The sequence below is a fragment of the Eretmochelys imbricata genome, chromosome 26, assembly GCF_965152235.1.
Source record: "Eretmochelys imbricata isolate rEreImb1 chromosome 26, rEreImb1.hap1, whole genome shotgun sequence".
NCBI classification, from domain to species: Eukaryota; Metazoa; Chordata; order Testudines; family Cheloniidae; genus Eretmochelys; species Eretmochelys imbricata.
In genome coordinates this window covers 12,244,605-12,267,584 of record NC_135597.1, presented here as the reverse complement: position 1 = coordinate 12,267,584, position 22,980 = coordinate 12,244,605, and the positions used below count along the sequence as shown (strand labels likewise).

General features: G+C 44.2%; 1 protein-coding gene across 1 annotated transcript in view; it reads left to right on the top strand.

The window, feature by feature from the left end:
• The window catches only part of LOC144257578 (substance-P receptor-like), a 91,773-nt gene that overhangs the window by 31,284 nt on the left and 37,509 nt on the right, over nucleotides 1-22,980 (top strand). Inside the window, exon 2 of the mRNA XM_077805562.1 lies at nucleotides 11,401-11,595. Coding sequence (XP_077661688.1) covers nucleotides 11,401-11,595 — 195 coding nt within the window. The remainder of the gene's footprint in view (nucleotides 1-11,400; nucleotides 11,596-22,980) is intronic.

The following is a 22,980-nucleotide window of genomic DNA, read 5'->3' as shown; positions in this document are numbered from 1 at the left end:
AGTCTTTTAAAGTGCCACCATACTCCTCGTTGTTTCTGTGGATACAGACTAACACGGCTACCCCTCTGATACAAGATTTAACAGAAATCCAGAAAAACTAATTTTTGAAAATACCAATAAAACCCAATTTTGATTCCCCCCCCCCCCCCAAATGAGCCACTGTGTTCCAAAAGTAAACACTGAAAATCAGAAATAATAAGAATAAACATCACTCAGAACATACCCAGGAACTGTTTATGTTGAATTGCTGTTTCTTGGCAACTCAGGGTGTGAATATCTATATGTACCTAGCGATTGCACATTCCATGGCAACAAACTGCAAGCCCAGGATTAGTACGGCTCTGGGTTGTGTCCCTTGGGTCAGAGAAGAGACAGATTTAGTTTGCTATGAATACACAGAGGGATTCTTCATTGAGGCTGCTGGACACACACTGACCGTGTGGTTCTTTCTGGGTCTGTAACTCCCAGAGTAAGGGCTTGTGCTACCTAATGTCACCAAAGAGGGTCTTCCCTAAACTCTGGCTTGGGCAAAGTTGGTAAAGAGAAGGGACTGCCAACTGCACTATGCAAAGCAGAGCTGAGATGAAGGAGAAGCAAGGCTAGGAGACAGGAAATTCCCATTCAGATACACCCCGAGGGAAACTACTGTATAGAGATGGGCCTAAACCATAAAAGCCTGGATTTCCTTCCGGCAGTTCAGGAGTGTCCAGCTCTGGGATTTTGCTTCAGACCCATCTCTGAGTGTTGCAGGAAAAAAAAATTACTGGCACGTTCAATGGTTTTCATATAGAAACAGAGAAAGCCTGGTTTACCTCCCACTCACATTGGTGTAAATCAGGAGTAATCAATGGGGTTAATGAGATGTGGAGAGAATCTAGGTGAGAAGATGAGAAAGAGCTGTGCTGCTTACCAAGGCATTTCACACACTGTATTGCAAGGACCTGCGTGGGCGAAAATCAGATACCTGATTCTATAATATACAAGGCACCCTGCGATTACAACTCAAATGGCCATAGCTGAGTTAACTTTAATCTCTCTATCTCTGGTCCCAGAGCAGCGTGGAACCCCGGGTAATCACTCGAGGAACTAGCCTGTGTGCTATCAGTACCCGAGTTGGATTAAAGCTAGCTCAGGTATGTCTATTCCAGGTGTGAAACACCCCCCCGCTCCCAATTACAGTACAGACATATCCTAATACATAAGAGCAGCTGTTTGCTTCAGAAGAAGCTATATACCCCCTACCCAATATGTTTCGATAGAAATGTATCTTTAAAAACTGTAGAATTTAATCTCTGGAAGTTGTGAGCTGCCCTCTAGAATTCTACCTCCGGGATACAATTCTCTAAGAATGAGCTCACTGCTACTAAATTCAATAGTCCTGCTCCATAACCTGCCAGCATGTTTGGTGCATGGGCAGGGAGAGATCAGCTGTCAAACTGGCAAGGAGGATGTGATACTTTTCTCTCACAAATGCATGTGAGCTGACAGCCCTGGTTCTATGCTCTTATCGTGGAGTTAAGGAGGTTGCAGGATCACATTTTCCCCCTTGTATTTCTCGTCAAATGTTCATGTCAAGAAAGAAAAAAGAGACGGTGGTGATAATGATATAATTGTTCTCTGCACAGTGATACCGTTATTATATAATTATAAGATATGTTAATATGAAATCGGGGTATAATTTCATCATATGTTTAGACATTTCCATCTAACTGAAATGCTTTCATGGCTCCCATTACCATAGTATTGGAGCATTGTATTTATTTTACTTTTATTGTATTTATACTCTCAACACCCATGTGCGGGGAAATATCTCAGCTTTCTTTCCGATGGGTTGTTGAGGCTCAGAGACGCTAAGGGTAAAAAAAGCACCTGACTGACGTAGGCTCCTAAATTCAATTTTCAAAAGTGACTTAGGGCCAGGTTTTCTAACGTACTTATGAACCTAAAGGTACAGGAAGGCGTCTAGTGGGATTTTCAAACTCACCTAAGCAGGTTTGGCTTCCTTACCTGCTTCGGCAGCAATGTAAGTCCTCCTAAGCACATATCTGCATCTTGGGTGTCTAAATACCTTTGAAAACCTGGCCCTTCCGGTCCCAGCTGTCTAAGTCCCATTGACAAGACTTAGGCCGTAGTAGCCTTAAGGTATGTCCCCACTAGAAATGTTACAGTGGCACAACTGCAGACGCACAGCTGTGCCGCTGGGGTTCCTGTCACTATAGTAACTCCACCTCGCTGAGAGATGGTAGCTAGGTTGATCAAAGAATCATAGAATATCAGGGTTGGAAGAGACCTCAGGAGGTGTCTAGTCCAACCCCCTGCTCAAAGCAGGACCAATCCCCAACTAAATCATCCCAGCCAGGGCTTTGTCAAGCCTGACCTTAGAAACCTCTAAGGATGGAGATTCCACCACCTCCCTAGGTAACGCATTCCAGTGTTTCACCACCCTCCTAGTGAAATAGTGTTTCCTAATATCCAACCTAGACCATGCCCACTGCAACTTGAGACCATTGCTTCTTGTTCTGCCATCTGCCACCACTGAGAACAGCCGAGCTCCATCCTCTTTGGAACCCCCTTTCAGGTAGTTGAAGGCTGCTATCAAATCCCCCTCTCACTCTTTTCTTCTGAAGACTAAATAACCCCAGTTCCCTCAGCCTCTCCTCGTAAGTCATGTGTCCCAGCCCCCTGATCATTTTCATTGGCCTCCGCTGGACGTTTTCCAATTTGTCCACATCCTTTCTGTAGTAGGGGGCCCAAAACTGGATGCAATACTCCAGATGAGGCCTCACCAGTGCCAAATAGAGGGGAATAATCACCACTAATGTAGCCCAATATGTCATTAGTCTTTTTGGCAACAAGGGCACACTGCTGACTTATATCTAGCTTTTCATCCACTGTAATCCCCAGGTCCTTTTCTGTAGAACTGCTGCTTAGCCAGTCGGTCCCCAGCCTGTAGCGGTGCATGGGATTCTTCCATCCTAAGTGCAGGACTCTGCACTTGTCCTTGTTGAATCTCATCAGATTTCTTTTGGCCCAATCGTCCAATTTGTCTAGGTCACTCTGGACCCTATCCCTACCCTCCACCTTATCTACCTCTACCCTCATCTTAGTGTCATCTGAGAACTTGCTGAGGGTGAAATTCATCCCATCAATCAGATCATTAATAAAGACGTTGAACAAAACCGGCCCCAGGAAGAATTCTTCCGTTGACCTAGTGCTGTCTACATTGAGGCATAGGTGGGCTTAGGTTGGCTTAACTACGTCTCTGAGGGGTGTGAATTTTCACACCCTGGAGTGACACAGCTAGGTGGACCTAACTTTCTAGCGTAGGCCAGCCCTGAGTGATGGCCTAAGGTCCTTGCCCAGAGCAAGGAGCTGAACCTGGGGTTTCCTAAGTCCCAAGGCTATCCCCTAACCTTCTTTTCTTCTCCCTGAATTGCTTTTCCTCATCAGTATGCCTGTGCGGTATTGCCTCTTTCCCCTCTGTCTCTCACACTCGCTCTGTGCCTTTTCCTCCTCCAAAGGACTTGCCACATTTATTCTGGTGTCTTGCCTCCATCATGAGCACTCCAGCAGCCAGTGTCATAGACAAATTGATGACAATTAAAGGGATCTCTAGGCCATTTGGCTGGATTTTATTTCATCATTATGACAATTATTTGTCCATTTCATCATCTGGACAGTTTTCACAGCTGTGAAGCACTAACGGAGAAGGAAAGTTCTCTAGATGTGTTGCCAGAAAGTTGATTTGAGATGTAAAAGCGGTTATTTATGTCTGATTGCAATCCGCTATTAACGAATGAAACTGCATAGCCCAGCAAACAATGGGTCTGCTTTACGTCATGACTTCAAATCCTTTAAAGTGGCACTTGAGCACTGAGTAAGGGAAGTAAATGCCCAATTTTTAAACTCAAAGCCAAAATTTTCATACTGGGATGAACCCACAATAAATCCATAGCTAGGCACCTAAACAAAGAAAACCTCACATTCAGAGGGGCTGATTATCCTTCTCTTGCATCAAAGTCAATAGGAACGTTTGCTCTAGGAATTATCTTGGGAAGTTCTACGGCCTGTTTATGGAGGAGGTCAGACTAGATGATCATAATGGTCCCTTCTGGCCTTGGAATCTAGGAGACCTGCAGGTGCTCAACCCTTAAATACCTACATTTTGGCACCCAAGTTTCAAACTTTTGCCTTGAAAGCCAAAGGTATTTAGGTTTCAGAGTAGCAGCCATGTTAGTCTGTATTCGCAAAAAGAAATCCGATGAAGTGAGCTGTAGCTCACGAAAGCTTATGCTCAAATAAATGTGTTAGTCTCTAAGGTGCCACAAGTACTCCTTTTCTTTTTTGCAAAGGTATGTAGGTAACCCTCAAAGCTATGCAGGCTCCTAACTCCCATAGATTTCAATGGAAATCAGGAGCCTAAATTCTCTTTGAAGATCTGGGCCTCAAGTCCTAAATTTTCAAAAGCAACTAAGGATTGCAGGCACCTTCATTCTTGTTTGCCAACTCCAAAGGCCTTAAAAGGGGCCCAATTTTCAGAAATGCTGAGCATCCGTTCTCAAATCCAGTCCCTTTAAAGCATCTCATGTCGGGCAACCGCAAGCTGGGGCAACCAAGTCCAGGGACACTTTTGACAAGGTTGTTCGCGAAAGGGTGGGAAGCTTCTTGAAGCGCCTCCGTGACTCCGAAGCGCCAGTCCCATGGACTGTCAATGGTATTTGTGATAGTGAATCACTTGGATGGCTTCAGAAAAATCTCTTCCTTACTGTGGACAGAACTTGATAAGTTTATGAGGGGGATAGAATGGTGGGGTTGCCTGTGATAGCAGGGACTGCACTCGATGACCCAGGAGCTCCCTTGCAGTCTGATGTTATGATTTTCCAAAAGTGCTGAGGGATCTGCAGGTTATATTGAAGCTGAAGATGCTTGCCATCCTTCCAAATCAGGCCATTGAGTGCCCAACTTTAGGTGCCCAGGCATAGATTAGCTAGGTGCCTAACTCACATTGGAAGTCAAGGGGATTTAGGCCCCTAACTCAGAGAACAGAAGGCATGAGGGAGCTGCCTGCAGGAGACTCGAAGCCTGGAGCTGGCTTGCTGTATGAGCCAGCCAGAAACGTGGTGCAGGGAAGGGAGCTTGAACATCTGGCTCCTTATAAAGGGAGCTGAAGCAGTCCTTGAGGGGTGCTGACTCTGGGAAATCTGTGAGGGAGTAGTCAGCCCTGAGCCGGGCTGCTGCAAGCCCAACCCCAGAGCAGGTCACCTCTTAAGAACTGATAAAGAGACTTTTCCTCTCATCCAGGCTCTGAGGTAAGAGCCAGGCCCTGGAACAGATTGTTGGGACCGAGTTTTCCCTCTGGCATTTGTTTTATTTGAGTCAACCCAGACCCCAATAAGGGCATTGTTTGGATGAGCAAAACGTGAAGTCTGGGTAAAAGGGCCTAGAAGAGAGAGAATAAAGAGTGGGGCAAGGCAGAGGCACCCCAGTCTCTGAGGGGGGCACACAGGTGGTGTCCAACTTGTTTACAGTGCCTTAAAAAATACCTCCTCCCCCACATGTGGCTGAAAACAGAGTCCTAGGGTCCAAATTTTCAAAAGTGGCCATTGATTTTGGCTGCCTCAATTTTAGGTGTCCAGCTTGAGCCACCATGGACCTGATTTTCAGAGGTGCTGAGAACCGGTGGCTCCTGTCGTCTGCAGGTGGGGTTACGGGAGTTCGGCCCTCTTGCAAATCAAGCCTCCAGTGTCTCAAGCTGGTACCATAAAAATTGAGACACTCTGAATTAATGGTCACAACAAGGACTGGGAATAATGTATAGTGTAGCTTGGCTGGCTGATGACAGAGGGACGTAACTGTCAACAAGAATTCAAAAGGCATCCAGAAGGAAGAGGAATTCTTTTGGAGTGGCCCCAGCAAACAAAGCTAGGAATAATGAGGTGAAAATGAAAAAAAGGAACATTTCAGCTGTGTAGGTGGAAAAATTCCTTCGCAGTGAGATTCATTAGATTGTTAAATATTCTCCCCAGGGCAGCCCGGGAAGCTCCACTTACTTGCATCTTTAGAACTAGATTTGAATTCAGGTACCAAATGGCTGACGGAGACTTCAGATGGATAATTATCAGGCTGGATAAGCTGAGAGAGACTGATAAGGCTTTGTGGTACCCATGGGTAGAGGCACATAGTTGGCAAGGTGCATCTCTTGCATGTTTCTACATAACATTCTCTCTTTTTTCCCCCCCGCTGCTGTGGGTCAATCTCTCGTGAAAGGGCGATACATTGTCCATTTTAATTTTACAAATGAAAACTCAACTCCTGCCAATCAAACACCAAATGCAGCAGCTCGGAGTATTTGTGAGCTGATGGGCTGGAAGAATTCGGCTCTGACTGTCAGCTTGAGCGCTAGGATCAGCAATAGTAGGGCTGACAGACCACATAGTAATGCAGGGAATTTATTACAAAAAGCCCCACATTGCTATGCCTGCATTTCTGCAGCTGTAAATAATTCTAGTGTAATCCCCTTCCCATGATTCCTCCTCTGCGGTGAGATTCTTTACCGCTCCGAGCTTTCAATGGATTCATTTTCATAAACACAGAATTTTGTCTCAGGATCTGAGTCCTGAAAGGTGTGGACTGTTCTTATAGGACGCTGACTGCCCTCAATGCTCTAACATCAGTGGGAGTTGAGGGTGCTCAGCACCTAACAGATGAGCTCAGGACCTTGCTGTGTCAAGCCCTAAATGGGTTTACAAAGGAGACCAGTGCTCAGCCATCTCAGATGTAGCATGTGCTACCATGCAGTGGGGGTCACAGCTCATTTCAGTCCATTAAAACACAACAGCCCTCTTGCTAATAGCCTTAATGGTAGCCACCATATAGTAAGCACTAATGTTTTGAGCCATTACCGCAAACTTGAGGTGAGCTCAAGGCAAACTCCTCAATCCAATTTTGGGGTTGGGGGGGAGAAAGGGAGGCATTTGCATCAGAACTTGACTTCATACACTGAGGGTGAAGAATGGTCCCATCTTCAGAAAGGCCTGACCCCAAACTCCAGATCTGAATACGCCTCTAAATTTGGGGTGTTAAAGTCTGGATCCAAGTGTTATGGCTTGAGCCTATCTCTGCTGTAAAATGCTGCCAGGTCCATTTTACAGGGGAGCTCATGGACCATCAAGGAGGGAGTGCTTCTTTTTTCTCTCTAACAACACTTGCTCCCCACTTTGGGAAACTTAAATGTTGAACAAGGGCTTTGAAGGAGAACACATCCAGTCCTCAGAGAGACGAGGACTGTACTGTAAGCTGCGTGGGGCAGGGACTGCCTAGGAGCTGTGTTACAAATAGTAATACAGATGCAGCCTGGGAGTGCATGTGAGGCATGAACACAAGGGCAGAATAAAGAAAAGGAAACCTTGAAACTTGAGCTATTCTACATCCCAATCCCATAGGGAGGAAAACCAAAAACAAAGGAGAATGGGGTGAAGAGATAAACATTGCAGCCTTAAAACAGCCAGAACAACAATAGAAGGTAACTTTGCCCGAGGCGTCACTGAAGCCGTGAATAGAAAGGGCCAAGTTCTCCTCTTGGTTATGCTACTGCGATTCCACTGCAGCCGTTGGGGCAGCGCTATGGGACAAGAGGGGAGTTTGGCTCAGCCTGGGATGCAGAAGTTGAGTCTCCGACCAGTAAACAAGAGAAACGTCCCTTTGGAAACATTTCCCGTCTGGGAGGAAAGGGAGAGTTTCTCTTTCCTCCATTTGACACGAGACGTGTGTTGTTTAATAACTTCTTGTTTTGCATTAATCAGCCCGTCCCTTCTGCATCACTCATGAATTCTATGGAGACTGTAGCTTCTCCTAAGGCTGCTTAGTAGCTTGAGAGATTCAAGGCAACTCAGGATCCATAATACAGAAAACAGAGACTGTGCCTATCTCCCATTTTATTCTGGGAGGGTTTAAAAGCCCACGCTGAGCTGCAGAAATATTTACATTCAATTTGTGATATAAAAGAGCTACTTTGCAGGCAAGTGAAGTGGCAGGAAGCAGAAATCTGGCATAGTACGGAGTTACTGGATGTACAGATGGTGAGACTCCTCTGCATGTGTCTTTCATTCTCCAAGTATGAGACGTCATATGCATCAGTACGCATGCTGAAACCAAGAGTCAGTTTCCTGGGACCAGAAAAGGACATTTTTCCCCAAGCACTTGAGGCAAGCGGGAATTTTTGCCATTTCCAATTAATCCTTCCAAAATGGCTGGCTAACATCTGCGTTGCACAACCAGATTTCAGAAAGGTGAATTTCACCCTCTGTTTTTGTCGTAGTAAAAGCAGCCAGCCTTATGTACTACAGTTAGTTAGTTGTATTACAATATCACTAACCAAGACCAGGCACAACTGCTGGGCAGTGGACTAACATTTCCAAGGGACAGTCTATGCCCCAAAGAGATTACAATCTAAATAGACAGGACAATTTTTTTTCTCTTTTTCATGGATGAGAAACTAAGACAGAGAAGTTAAGTGATTTACCCAAGATCACATGGGGGAATCTGTGGCAGAGCCAGGATTTGAATCTGAGTCTCCTAAGCCCCATTCTAGCCTTAATGTCACTTTTTCCTTTCCCAGAGCTTTCTAGTTTTGCAACACGTAACTGAAACTTTACCTTTTTCATTGCATTTGAGAAAACAGATCACGTGATCTAAAAGATTTTAGACATTCACCCTCTATAAAAGTGGTTCTCAACCAGAGGTCTTCCAGGGGGTATTGTCAATTCATTTAGATAGGTCTAGTTTTACAGCCAGCAGCTACATAAAAAGTACTAGCAAAGTCAGTACACATTAAAATTTCATATCATGACTTGTTTATACTGCTCTGTATACTATACACTGAAATGTACGTATTAAATAAATCAATTGGAATATAAATATTGTAATTATATGGCAAAGATCAGAGTCAGCAATTTTTCAGTAATAGTGTGCTGTGACACGTGTATTTTTGTGTCTGGTTTTGTAAGCAAGTAGTTTTTAAGTGAGGTGAAACTTGGGGTTTACAAGACAAAAATCAGACTCCTGAAAGGGGTACAGTAGTCTGGAAAGGTTGAGAATGACTGCCCTATATGATGTCACAGTAATATCCACAGCTTTATACAGTATTTCCTGTTATGGCAGGTGTCACCAGTGGCACCCTTACACACGGTTTTACAAATTCTTTCCCTCAGCCTACACGCACTGATCAGCTTGTGAAGAAATGTTGCACTATTGTTTTGTGATGATGTTCCATTTCAAGGGAGCTGTGGCAAACAGAGAGGCTGCTCTCTGCCTTAATCTCTCTAACCAGAGTCAATTCTTGCCCTTAGGAAGTGGACATTCAAGTTTTGGCTGAGATTCCTGAAAAAAGGATTGCCTGCATGCTGTTTGTGACTACCTCTGTTCAAGGACTGGTGTATATTGCGTAAATAAACAGTTGCATTAACAATACACCCAGACACCGCATCACTGATTTCTCCTCCAACTGGAAGCTATCCTGCAAGGCATCAGCATCTGCTACTTCAGGGCAGCTAGCAGGGACACTATTTTTTCCTTCAATATTATTTATCTTTACCAGTGATAAGCCCTTTCGCATATTATCCCTGCTTTTTGAGCTCTTATGAAATTATTTATCATTGTCATTATTTAAAGAAAACCACCAACAAATCTACAAGATATACAGATTTCCCCCCTTTCCTCCTATTTGGCTTTATTCTAAAGAAAAAAATAAATAATCAGCAAGTTCTGGGAAATTGCAACCTGCCTAAAGGTATTAATGTTGATTACAAATTGTACACACAAGTAACAGAGGTTTTCTGACACAGAAAGGCGTAATGGCTCTGGCTGCAATTTAGCGCCACATTTAACATGAACACCTGCTTGACTAGCTCAGCAGACACAAATTACTATTGTGGGTTTAGGCACAAAATAACCCCTCTTTTTGTATGGCAAAAGTATCAGATGCACTGAGGTTTGGGCTTGACAAAAATTGCATACCTGAAGTCAGGAAAAGGAATTAACACTATATAATAAAATAAATTGCATGTAATTATATACTCACCATGACAAAGGAAGTAAGGGAAATGAACAAGGAAAAACTGCCAGATCAGCAGCACTCAGACGATTTCCCCCCCAAATTCCTTGCAGCATGAATCCACTGAGGAAAACCATGTGGTTATTACTTACTTACCCTGGGAGACACCTCAAAATTGTCAGTGATATCTGTAACCCATGCCTATGAACTGCAGCCACAGAAAGGGCTGAGAGGGTTACCCCATTCCTATTCCCATTGGGGCATTCAAAGAGGAAGGATGGTCCGGTGGTTAAGGCAACAGGCTATAACTCAGACAATGTTGGTTCAATTCCCAGCTTTGCCACAGTCTTCCTGCATGCCCTTGGTCTGACTTGTTAAAGGTATTTAATTACTGCACTGCCATTGATTTCAATGGGAGTTAGGTATCTCAATACCTTTTAAAATCTGGCTCCTTCTCACAATGGTGTCTCTGTGCCTCAGTTCACTATCTGTACAATGAGGATAAACAACATATTCCTACTTCACAGAGATGCAGTGTGGATAGAAATTATTAGATGCTCCAATACTACGTTGATGGGGGCCTTAAAGTAGCTACAGATTCATCCCTTTGTCTCTCTGCTGAGATTACTCATTAGCACCAGTTGGAAAGAGAACTATGGTTACTTGTCTGTTAGGAACTGGATTAAGCAATCACTTTGTACAGATCAGATGTAGCGCTGGGCGCACCATTTGTTGAATTTCCCCTCTGTTCTGATTTATGAATGTGTTGCGGTGTTGTCACATTTATTCCTTACTCAAAATGATGCAAAGAACTTCTGCAAATCATTCTTCATCCCAAACTGGCTAGAACTAGATAGGGAAACCAAGCTCTATGCGCTTCCATGGGAAAGAGCCTCCCCAAAATGGTAAAAAGCTATTAAAGGAGGAGTTTGAAAAAAAGACTTGAGAAAACACCAGTTAATTGAGAAACCAACAACTTTATGCCACCAAATCACTATCAAACAAGCCAATAAGCAGTACTCTTTTTTTTTTTGGGGGGGGGGGTTATCTAACATGGGTGTATGTGTGTGTTGCATCCTCCCTCTGCTGCCTTGTCCATATAGAGATAGTACTTTAGCTCAAATGGTGCTTTAACGTTGCAGGTCATGGGTTCAAACCCCATGAACAGAGATCATTACAAAATAAACAGATCTCAGCTATTCTTGTGCTGCCAGATTCTGCTACCTGCAATCCCAAGGAGAAGTTCCTTTACTATGTTAACAGTCTCATTGAAGAAGAATCCATGTCTTTTACGTGCCACATTGCACTGCTTCATTTTTAAAGCCCTGCTCTCTCTCTCTCTGTTACAGGTACATGGCTATTATCCATCCATTGCAACCCAGATTGTCAGCCACAGCCACCAGGGTGGTCATCGGCATTATTTGGTTCCTGGCTTTATTGCTGGCGTTCCCGCAGGGTTATTACTCTATGACAGCAGAGCTTCCCAACAGGGTGGTGTGTCTGCTGGAATGGCCGGAGCACGACACCAGGGCATATGAAAAAACGTGAGTCTTTCCTTTTCCTACAGTGAAAAGCAAGGCTGGGGGGGGGGGAGGCTACACAGCATAGAAAGGATGCATTCTACAGAGGGAAAAAACTGTGAAATATACACAGACACAGAAGGGGGCGGGGAAAGATGGGAAGGGGTGCAGGCCCTGGCAATCACAGGACATTTGGTTTGATGGGATACACCCACCTGATTTCAATGTATGCCACCTACTCAGTGCTGTGGGAGGGTTCCCATACAAATATTCCCACTATTATATTCCATGGCGAAAATGTCTTCCCTCTCCTAAGTTTGTTGAGCCCCTGAAGCAAGATTCAGTATCATGGCAATATTTTAGCCCTTATACACTATAGCTCTTCCTTCACTTGAGAATCTCAGAGCACTTAAAGGAGGTTATCACTATCCCCAGTTGAGGAAACCGGCACACAGAACTGCAGGGAATTGCCCCGGACACAAAGTGGTGGAGCCATGAACAAAACTCAGGGCTCTTGACTCTGCATTTAGCGCCTTAGCCACTGGACCATACAGCCTCTGATCTAACAAAAGCATCCAATTCCATTTACAATGCAGCATACGAGCGTACAAGTAGTTACCAATTTTCTTTTTTTAATTCTAGAAAGGATGTAAGTAAACCCTATAATATCCCATGATACTGCATCCATTGTATGTTTACTTTACACAACAATAGATTTATTATCTCTTTCAGGCAAGGTACATACACTTAAGGTCAAGAACTTTTAAATATTCTCTCTCATGTACCCCTTCTTAGGCAGTTGAATAGGAGGGAGGGAAATGAGGTCAGTACAGAACAATAGGTTGGTTTTCTCTGAAGGCCTTCCATACAAGTATTGACCAAGCTTGAATGCAAAAGAAAGTCATATTGGCTGATCATGACAAAGATGCTGTTGCAGGTAATGTATTTTATCCCTACTGAACTAATTGGGCCACACTTATCCATGCTCTAATTCCAGAGCTACACCATAGACAAATTTGGCTCATTGCACCAATGTGCAATTCAGTAGTGTTATGCAGGAACTGTAAATTTCCATTTTGCAGAGAAATTCCCCACTTTTTAAATCTGCTTTTGTTCTGATTCAGAACAGAGACCTCAAATTTCAAAGTATCCATGACATGATTTTTTTTTTAAATTGTTTTGGGTTAATTGAAAATTTTCATTTTTATTTAGATTTTTTGCAGTGTTATATTGTTTTACATTATATTATAAGTGATAAAAATAACTTTTGAAACAAAAAATCAAAATGTTCCATTCAGCAGAGATCAAAATGTTCTTTATGCTTCATTTAGACTTTTTCCCCCCTAAACAAAACTTTTCCCACACATTCCCACAGAACATTTAGACAAAGCAACATATTCCAATGGAAAAATTCTGTTGGAAAATTTTTGATGAATTTTCTACAGTTTAACTTCTATGATCAGCTTGGGAAGACTCTTGGGAAGACTCCAACTAAATGGAGATAAAAATACAAATAAATAAAACCAACTAAGATTATTGGTGGCCAGATTCTGATAACTCATGGGTAAAGTGCTATTCAGAGTGAGTAAGGTTCTCATTTGTGGATTAAGGAACTGTTCAGCATAAGGGCCCTAGGTAACTAAATCCTATTGAATACATGGAAATATAAATTAAACTGGATGTGGTACTACCGATGATCAAAATGCTACACCAGAGCCATTGCTGTGCCTGGCTGTTTTCTGTCCTTTAAAGCTAGTTCTTGATGGAAATTTCATTGAAGGGATGATAGAATATCCTGTCCTATCTCTGCGGATGCAGATGGATTGTGCATTCCTCTTAGGGCATTATTTATGCTTGTAGTTTAATGCAGCTTTATTTTGTATGGCACCTTTCATGTGAACTGTGTCTTAAAATGCTTCATAGAGCGAGTACAATTCTGGAAGGAAATGGCAAAATGGAGCTATATCAGAAGGACGCTGACAAAATGGAGGAAATTCAGGGACAGGTAACTAAAATGATTAAGGGTTTGGATTTAAGGAGGAGAGATGAAAAGAGTTTGGATGGCTTGGCTAAGCAATGACTGAAAGGGGCATGAGAACCATCTCCAAGTAAATACTTTGAGGCGGTAGAAGAATTGGCGAGGGTGGGCCAAGGATGGAAAGCTAGGAGTAATGGCACAAAGTTAGGAAAAGGAAATACTTCATTGTCATGAGGAATGTTAGCCTGTGGAAAAGCCTCACAAAGGTGGCCATGCAAACTTGGCAAAGCTCCTAAAACCGTACAGTGCCGTACAGAATAGTTCTGCGTTGGCTGGGAGGGATGGAACAGCTGACTGAAAAGATCCTTTCCAGCGCTTATGTCCATGATTATGTGCCAACAGCAGCCATTTCTCCATTATACCTGACCCTCTCTTAACTTGAAATGCAGATATGCTTCTTTGGAGTGTATGGGCTCCTCCAGGATGCTATTATGACCTTGCCATGCAGGATTTAAGACCTGCTGAACCTAAACTCACAGAAATTCAGATTCATAGGACACTAGAACAGCTGGGTCAAACATGCTTTGCTTATAAAACAAAAATCCTGTGGTGGAAGCCAATAGGTTTATATTAAAAACTACTCTGAAAATCCTATTGAATTCAATAGCGAATGAAATCCTTCCTAAGGGCATTTTGAACCATCTTCTAAAATTTTATAGCAGGCATAGGATTCTCTTTTAAATTCTCCAGCATGGGTAAGAGAAAGGAGATGGCCCCCTACATAAACTTCTGTAGGAATTTTCCTTAAGAGTTGACCAATCTATTTCTAAACCATCAACCCAGCCCTAATTAGTACAAATCAGCCCTTTAGCCTTATGCTGCCCCATCCTTGGGGCCAATCTTGAAGAGGGTCAGACTCAAAGTCAGAAGGGACCATTGTGATCATCTAGTCCAGGGGTTTTCAACCTTTTTCTTTCTGAGGCCCCCCCTCAACATGCTAAAAAATGCCATGGCCCACCTGTGCCACAACAACTGTTTTTCTGCATATCCAGTAGATGAAAAGCCACGTGTCAGGTGGTAGCAAGCAGGGCAATTGCCCAGGGCCCCACACCATAGAGCTAAGTTGCTCTGGCTTTGGCTTTCAGCCCTCAGTGGGGCTCGAACTTTGGCTTTTTGACCTGGGCTGCAGCAAGTTTAACACTGGCCCTGTTCTCTGGTTTATTTTGGTGGAAACCTGCTCATGGCCCCCCAGTAGGCCCCAGATCCCTGGTTGCGAACCTCTGATCTAGGTGTCTAACACAGGCCAGAGAACTTCCTCCAACTAATTCCTAGAGCAGAGATTTTAGAAAATCATCCAATCTTGATTTAAAATGTTGTCAGTGATGGAGAATCCACCACGACCCTTGGTAAATTGTTCCAATGGTTAATTACTCTCACTGTGAAAAATTTACACCCTATTTCCAGTGTGAATTTGTCTAGCTTCAACTTCCAGCCATTGGACTGTGTTAGACTTTCCTGTGCTAGATTGAAGAACCCATTATTAAATACTTATTCAACATGTGGCTCGTAGTAGACGAATCAAGTCACCCCTTAACCTTCTTTTTGTTAAGCTAAATAGCTTGAGCTCTTTGAGTCTATCACTATAAGGGATGTTTTCTTTAACCATTCTCTGGGTCTTCTCTGAACCCTCTCCAATTCATCAACCTCCTTGAATTGCGGACTCCAGAACTGGTCACAGGATTCCAGCAGTGGCCGTACCAGTTCCAAATACAGAGGTAAAATAACCTCTCGGCTCCAACTTGAGATTCCCCTTTTTATACACCCCAGGATCATATTAACTCTTTTAGCCACTGGGCCACACTGAGAGCTCCAGAATGCCTCCTTAATTTTCACTTAAGCCACTTGTGAACGAGTAATATAACCATCCTAAACTCATGCCAAGAAACAAACACTTTAACATCAAATCACCCAGGTGCTCTCTCTCTATGTGTATATTATAAAGCCTGAGCAAGACTGGCAGATGAAAGACCTGGTAGGAGTTTATCTAGCATGCATATATTTTCCACCTACTGAGGTTCCTTCTAATTATTTCTAGCATTTCAAGGTTCTGGGTGACCCCACTGCTTTGACAGTAGTGCAGCCATCTTTGTTTTGCACCTCTGATGTCAGGGAGGCTGGCTGTTTCACTTCCTTTCTGTAGAAGCTTAATCAGAGGGTGAGTGAAATGTCACGAGTTCAAAAAGACATTAGCGATCTAAAACCCAGAGGAATGATCAGCTAGGGTTCAGGTTGCTAAACTCATTATCAAACTGGTTGAAGCCAAAGCAAATATTTCTCTAAGAGCTATTTAAAGGGTATCAAACCTTGATGCAGCGCCCCAAATCAGAGACACGTAATGGCCCAGAATTCATAGTAGAGATGATCTAGTCAATTATAGCGACTGGGGAACTTCAAACATTGGGAGGTTCAGATAATTAGTATTATTTATTATTTGTATTTATGCACCTAGAGTCCTGACTTAGGCCCCTTGTGCTAGGCACTGTGCAAATACATAGCGAGACAGTCACTGCTGAGAGACCTTTTAGTTTAAATAGACAAAATGGAACGGGTGGGAGGCAAAGGGACTTGACCAAGGTTACACAGAAGGTTAGTGGCAGAACTGGGACTAGCACCCAGATCTCCTGACTCCCAGCCCAGTGCCCTATCTACTTGACAACACTATCTCATGCTAGTTCACAGATTGAATCCTTCGAGAAGTGTCACTGTGAGGCAGATTAATCTACTGATGTGCGATATGAGAAACCGTATCTATATTATTGCCATTGCATAGACCGTATTACACATGGCGGCTCTTTACACATCATAATCGATGGATTTGTGACAGTGAAAAGTTTGGGGAAGCCATGAAGCTTTTGGCTGGATTGTCTTGGACGGCTGGAAGCACATGTAGCCTCAGCATACAATTCATGCAGAAAAATAAATTAAGCATAGCTCTCAATATTTCCTTAGCTACATTCTTTCTGCTCTACAAGCCACAAACAAGTACTACAAATAGGTGAATTTATCTGGTCATGGTTCTATAAAGAGAGACAATGTCTCTCGCTCTGAGCGCCAGAGACTGGGAAATTTGTTCTCTTGTCAGTCTGTCAACCGGAAGGCTCAATATGCCCCCTGCGTTTCATCCCCTAATTGCATTTTGTTAGTTACAGTGACAACACACTGGCTCAGAGGCCCTGGGCAATTCTTATGACGCTGGTGAGCAGCAAACAAGTTACTAAGGAGGAGAATGTTAATTACGCCTTTCATGACAAAATTAGCCACTGCTAAGATGAAAATGCTCTGAAATCCCAAGCACAGCTACTCACAGTTATACCAGCTTTGGCTCTACCTGCTGCAGCAGAATGTGGTTGCATAATGGATAACAACAACGACATCACAGCTTGTTAATTATTCGTATTACCGAAGCACCGAGGAGCTGTAGTCATGGACCAGGACCCCATTGTGCTAGGCGTGGTACAAACACAGAACAAAAAGACGGCCCCTTGTCCCTACAGCTTCTGATCTAAGTTCAGGACAAAAGACAACAGGAGACAATAGGATAGACATGGAAGCACAAAGAAATAATGCTGGTCAGCCTGATAGGCTGGCTTATTTAGACCCGGCTCAACATAGTCCAAGTCTGCGTGGCGGGTCGAAACCGGGAGGGTGGCTTGGTGGGTCAGTAATAATGTGCTTGTTTTGGAATGGAAGATGCGATTTCAGGTGTTGTTGGGTACGTTATCCATAACATGCTGGATGGGAAGTTCTGGGTAGTCTCTGGCGCGTTGTAAATTCTCGTGCTGTGGTTATATCTCGACAGATAATAGGTACAAAGGATAGAGCCCCCATCTTGTAATTATGGCCTACATTAAAAAAAAAAGGTAGGGTGGGATAGCTCTGTGAAGACTTGCTGGAATTGGGCAGTATTTGGTGACTTCGCTTCACGGGATTATGGCCCGGATACGTCAAGGGAGCCTAAGGTAGTGAGGTTCCCAAACCCTTTAGGCTCCTTTCAAAAACCCAGCCAAAATACACAGTATCCCTGGCATGGAGCCATGAAGGGAAGCAGAGGCAATGCGTGGGGGGCAAATGGGATCATGTCCCCGTCCCGAAATTTGATGCTTGGCTTGTACTGACACGAACACTGCTGAAGCTGGTTGCCCTCACCCCCACTATTCTCAGGCGTGGGTTGTCTCTGCAGGGAAGCTTGCCCTGCCACTGCCCACACGAAACACTCTTCGTGCAAAGTAGAGGAGCTCAGGCTCTGATCACAAACTCATCTAAGGCGGGCAGGAGGAAGAAACTGAAAGCAAAGATCAACTTCCGATGAAACACTGCCATATTCACCTCCAGCCTGTCGTACGGTTTCAGTGACTGACTTATTGGCAGGCGGTACATAGCTGGCTTGTTACTTTGTTCAGGAGCATGCACTGTAGTCTAATTAAACCAATGGGTTTTCAGAATTTGGCAGGTCATTAACCTAAATCTTTAGACTCAGCTTGGAGGCAGAGTGAGGATCCAATACTTGTTAACAGCTTGGGGGGCCTTAATCACCAGATCACGGAACAGATTATTTCTTGCATTAATAAATACCCAGAGAAAGGGAGCCTGGACTCTGAGCAGCCTCATTTCTCCATGTATCCTTTGCCTTTGACGAAACGAAGCACTTCCACAGGTTACAGCTGGGACGAAATCCTGACTTCCGTTACGCAGGCAGGTGTCCGTTGACTGCTATTAGGAAGGGGGACAAGGCAGTAGCAGCTTTGGATACTGCTTGCCCGACATTCCACTCCTTTTTTTAATACCACAGCATAGGTAATAGAGCAGAGGCTCTCAAACTGAGGCACATGGTAGAATGTAGTCTGGGGAGGATGCGAGAGATGCGTTAGGGAAGGGGGGGCGGGGAACAACTTACTGCGCTCATTCAGAGCTGGGTGGCTGGAGAGCAGTGACTGCTGTCTGGGTGCCCAGCTCTGAGGGTAGCATCACCAGCAGAGAAGTAAGTATGGCATTGCCATGCCAGGCCACTCTTACTTCTCCGCTGCTGCTGGCGGCCGCGCTGCCTTCAGAACTAGGTGCCTAGCCAGCAGCCGCCGCTCTCCACTCTGCCTTCGGAGCTGGGCAACCCAGAGTGGTGGCTGCTGGCTGGGTGCCCGGGGAAGGTGAACTACTACAAACACAAAGAAGGGCGGGGGCGGGGGGGGGAGAGCAATCAAATACGTTTGAAAACCATGGTATTAGAGGAACAGGGAAGTCTCAAAGGTCCAGAGACTTAGATAAACCCCAAAACATAGGTGCCTGTCTGAAATGAACGAGGATTTTATGCCTCTTGGTGCACAATGATTGATTCTGTTGCTCTTTCTAATGCGTGCTGAGAGATGCTGCACAGGGCATACAGATAGAAGCAAAGAATCTCTGCTATAATTACAAGAGAGGGGACTCTCTCCTGGGAAGCAGTGATGGTGAAAAAGACCAGGGGCTCTAGCGGATAATCAACCGAACATATGCCCCCAATGCGATGCGGTGACCAAAGGGGCTAATGCAATCTTTGGTTGTATAAGCAGGGGAGCAGAGGAGGTTTCTTACCTCTTTCTTTGGCATTGGTGCGATTACTACTAGAGCCAGTTCTGGTGTCCACAATTCAAGAAGGATGTTAACTGGAGAGAGTTCAGGGAGCAGCCGTGAGAACGATTAAAGGCTTGGAAAACCTGATTTATGATAGATTCAAGGCGTTCCATCTGCTTAGCTTAGCAAAGAGAAGGCTAAGGGGTGATTTGATCACAGTCGAGAAGTTCCTATTTGGGGAACAGAAATTTGATAATAGAGGGCTCTTCAATCTAGCAGAGAAAAGTAAACAAGATCCAATGGCTGGAAATTGAAGTTAGACAAATTCAGACTAGCAATAAGGTGCAAATTTTTAACAGTTAGAGTAATTAACCATTAGAACAATTTACCAAGGGTTAGTGGTAGACATTTTTAAAATCGAGACTGATGTTTTTCTAAACTATAAATTCAAGTTCAAAACAGGAATTGAGGGAAGTTCTATGACCTGTGTTTATACAGGAGGTCAGACTAGATGATCACAATGGTCCTTTCTGGCCTTATAATCTATGAATCTTTCTACACGTGTCAGCAAAAAGCACATGCTTTGGTCTTGCACTTGTGACTCCGTGTCCAAGTTGAGAAGTAACAATGCACAGTGAATTCTTTGATAATCTCTCTGCAGAGAGGTGTCCGAATATAAATACCCCACGTGAGCTAATCTCTGCCAGACATTTTAGAGTAACAGAGCACTTTCTCCAGTCTGCCTCAATTCCTCGCATGGTAACCACTTTGGATGTCAGTTTACGGCGAGGTGATCTTATCCAACTAGGCCCAGTGTCATGCACACACTTCCTTTCCCCCTCCCCACTCAACTTCAACAATCAGCATAGAACATGCACGAGTGTACAATAGTCTGTCTTCTGGGGGCGAAACAATGGAGTACTGTTTAAAAAGGAAGCAATCAAGGAAGCATCTTGGGGCTTGTCTACATGGAGAAATTGACCAGCATAGCTATTCCATAATAATTATTCTGCTGTAGCTATCCCGGAATAGCTCCCTTTGTGGACACTACTTCAGAATAATAGTCATTTTATTCTGGAATAATTACTTCACTTTGATGGCAGAGTGATTATTCCAGAATAAAATCTCTTTTTCCAGAATAGCATCCACACAGGGGAGCTACACTGGAATAGCTACCGTAGAATAATTATTCTGGAGTAGCTATGCCAGTCAGTTTCCTCTGTGTAGGCAAGGCCTTGGTGATAAAAACAGAGGATGGAGTCAGGACTTCTGGGTTCTTTTCCTGGCTCACCCAATAGGTCTTCCCTCAGAATTCATCCATGACTCAGCTTCTTCTGTAAAATGGGACCATTAACGCCCTCAGATGAAAGGTGTGGCGTAAGACACCAGGCAGGTACCTGCTGTGGAACCAGCTCAGTAACTGTGCTTGGAATTGCTACATAATTGAGGCCCTAATCCAAGCCCTGAAACTAAATTATCCTTTCAGTTGGACCATTAAAAATGCATCAACTCAGACTGAATTAAACTAGCGTTACAGAAGAATGTATTTCAGCGACTCTCTTGCATCTCAGCCTGGGAGCACTGCTAAACCAGGGTTCTCTAGTTATGAAGGAGGGGCAAGGATGTGAGTGAAACAAGACTTTGGGTGATTAAAGAGCCATGTTGACTGGTTCCAACATGAGTCCTATTTAGCCTAGAGATTTTGCTACACAGCTTGAGGGGGAAATCCTCGGAATTCCAGTAAAGATACAGAGGACACCCTGTCTTTGGGTGGAAAAAACATCTGTTAGGGAGCAATCCGCACATCTCCAGGCTGAACTACAATCAAATGCAGGCTGCTGTCATCAGAGGCTTCCTCCAGGCTGCTCTGAGTGCTCGCAAACAAAATGAGACTTCCCAATTATGTGTTGTTCATACTACAATGTCATAAGAACAGCCGTACTAGGTCAGACTAATGGTTCATTTAGCCCAGTATCCTGGTTTCCAGCAATGACCGGTGTGTCAGAGGGAGAGAAGAGAACAGAACAGGGTAATTTATCAAGTGATCCAACCCTTGTTGTACAGTCCCAGCTGCTGGAGTACAAGCTTGGGCTGCTTTTCCATGCAGATTCTTTGCAACTCTGTTTCTCTGGGAGAATTGGGAAAACTTGGGCATTCTTTTCAAGGGCTGACTAAATCCATTCTCCTCACTATTTCTTTCAAACAAAAGCCTTTGTGATCCCGTTTAGAATTCATCCCAGGTACGCTGGCACTCTTGATGCTTGTCTAGCGTCTTGTCAGCTGAAGAAAAATATCCAGCTAAGCGTTCTAAGCCTCTGGCTTTGAATGGGCAGAGCCATTGCATCTTGCATTGGGATCACCCTCATTTAAAACCTATTTATCTTCACCGAGGCTGTCAGGAAACCAGTGACACTTAGCGAAAATGTCACATTTTTCTATCAGTTCCTTGTAGAAATATCCTTGTAGAAGGGTTGATATTGCAGAAAATACAAGGCAACTTATTGATGATCGCAGGGCCTTTGTCCTTCAATTAGCATTGGGTGAATGTGTTCCGTTATCCCTGCCTTCAGGCTGTTTTTTCCTCCAAAAAGCTATGCCTATCCCGAGTTACGAAAGATGAAGACCATGGGGCTTTACAGTGGCTCTGATGAGCCTGGACAGCACAAACAAAGCAAAGGACACGCCCTGCATGAGTGACCATGCCTGCAGGTGTGATACCTTTCGAAGGAGCAATGCTTAAGGACTGGGAGACATGCAGGGAGGGCATCCCTGAGGGTGAGGCAGTGTAGCCAGTGTCCTCCACCACACAGCCATCCAGGAAATCGATGGGCCACCATTGTTCTACTGTTCCTGCCGAGTGCGCTAGCTGACCCATCCCCAACTGAGCTCAGGGCCCCGTTGTGCTAGGTACTATACAGACATCCAGCCAGAGTGAGTTTATAATCTAAACAGACAGGCCCAGACAAAGGGTTGGAGAATGGAAAAATTATGGGGGAGCACAAAGAGGAAGCAAACTGCTTTAGGTCAGGAGTCAGAGAGATGGGAACTGAGCTCCGGCCTGGGTCCTAGGCCAGCCGATTAACCTGCTGGGAAGGGCTCGCTGGGTCCTCTCCCCAGGCTAGTGTACCCTACCACGGCTGAGCAGGTGGAATCTAGCTACCCGTATTTTGGTGAATCCTGCTGTATGTACCAGCAGCTTTAAGAGGCTGTTTTGTACAAGCCACGTGTCCTGCAGCCCACCATGCAGTTGCACTGAAAGGTTCTTCTCTGAAGCGCTGCTGTTCATCTCAAACGGGACTAAGTGTATTACCCTAATGGGGCAGCAAACAGCAAATCACTCCAGCGTGATTCGTGCAGGGGAAATGCTGCTCCATCGTGCACTGAGGCAAACCTTTGAGTCTCCTCTGCTGCAGGAAGTCGACCAGGTGGCTGGAAAGGCATTAGAAACAAATGAATTGGCAGAGCTAGATAATAATTAGGATAGAGAATAAAACAGAAAATATCATAATGCCACTATACAAATCCATGGTACACCCTCACCTGGAATCCTGCACGGAGTTCTGGTGACCCCATCTCAAAAAAGATACATAGAATTGGAAAAGGTATAGAGAAGAGCAACCAATTGATCAGGGATGTGGAACAGCTTCTAAATGAGGAGAGATTAAAAAGACGGGGACTTTTCAGCTTGGAAAAGAGGAGACTAAGTCTTTAAAATCATGACTGGTGTAGAGAAAGTAAATAAGGAAGTGTGACTTACTCCTTCTCATAACACACGAACTAGGGGTCACTCGATGACATTAATAGGCAGCAGGTTTAAAACAAACATA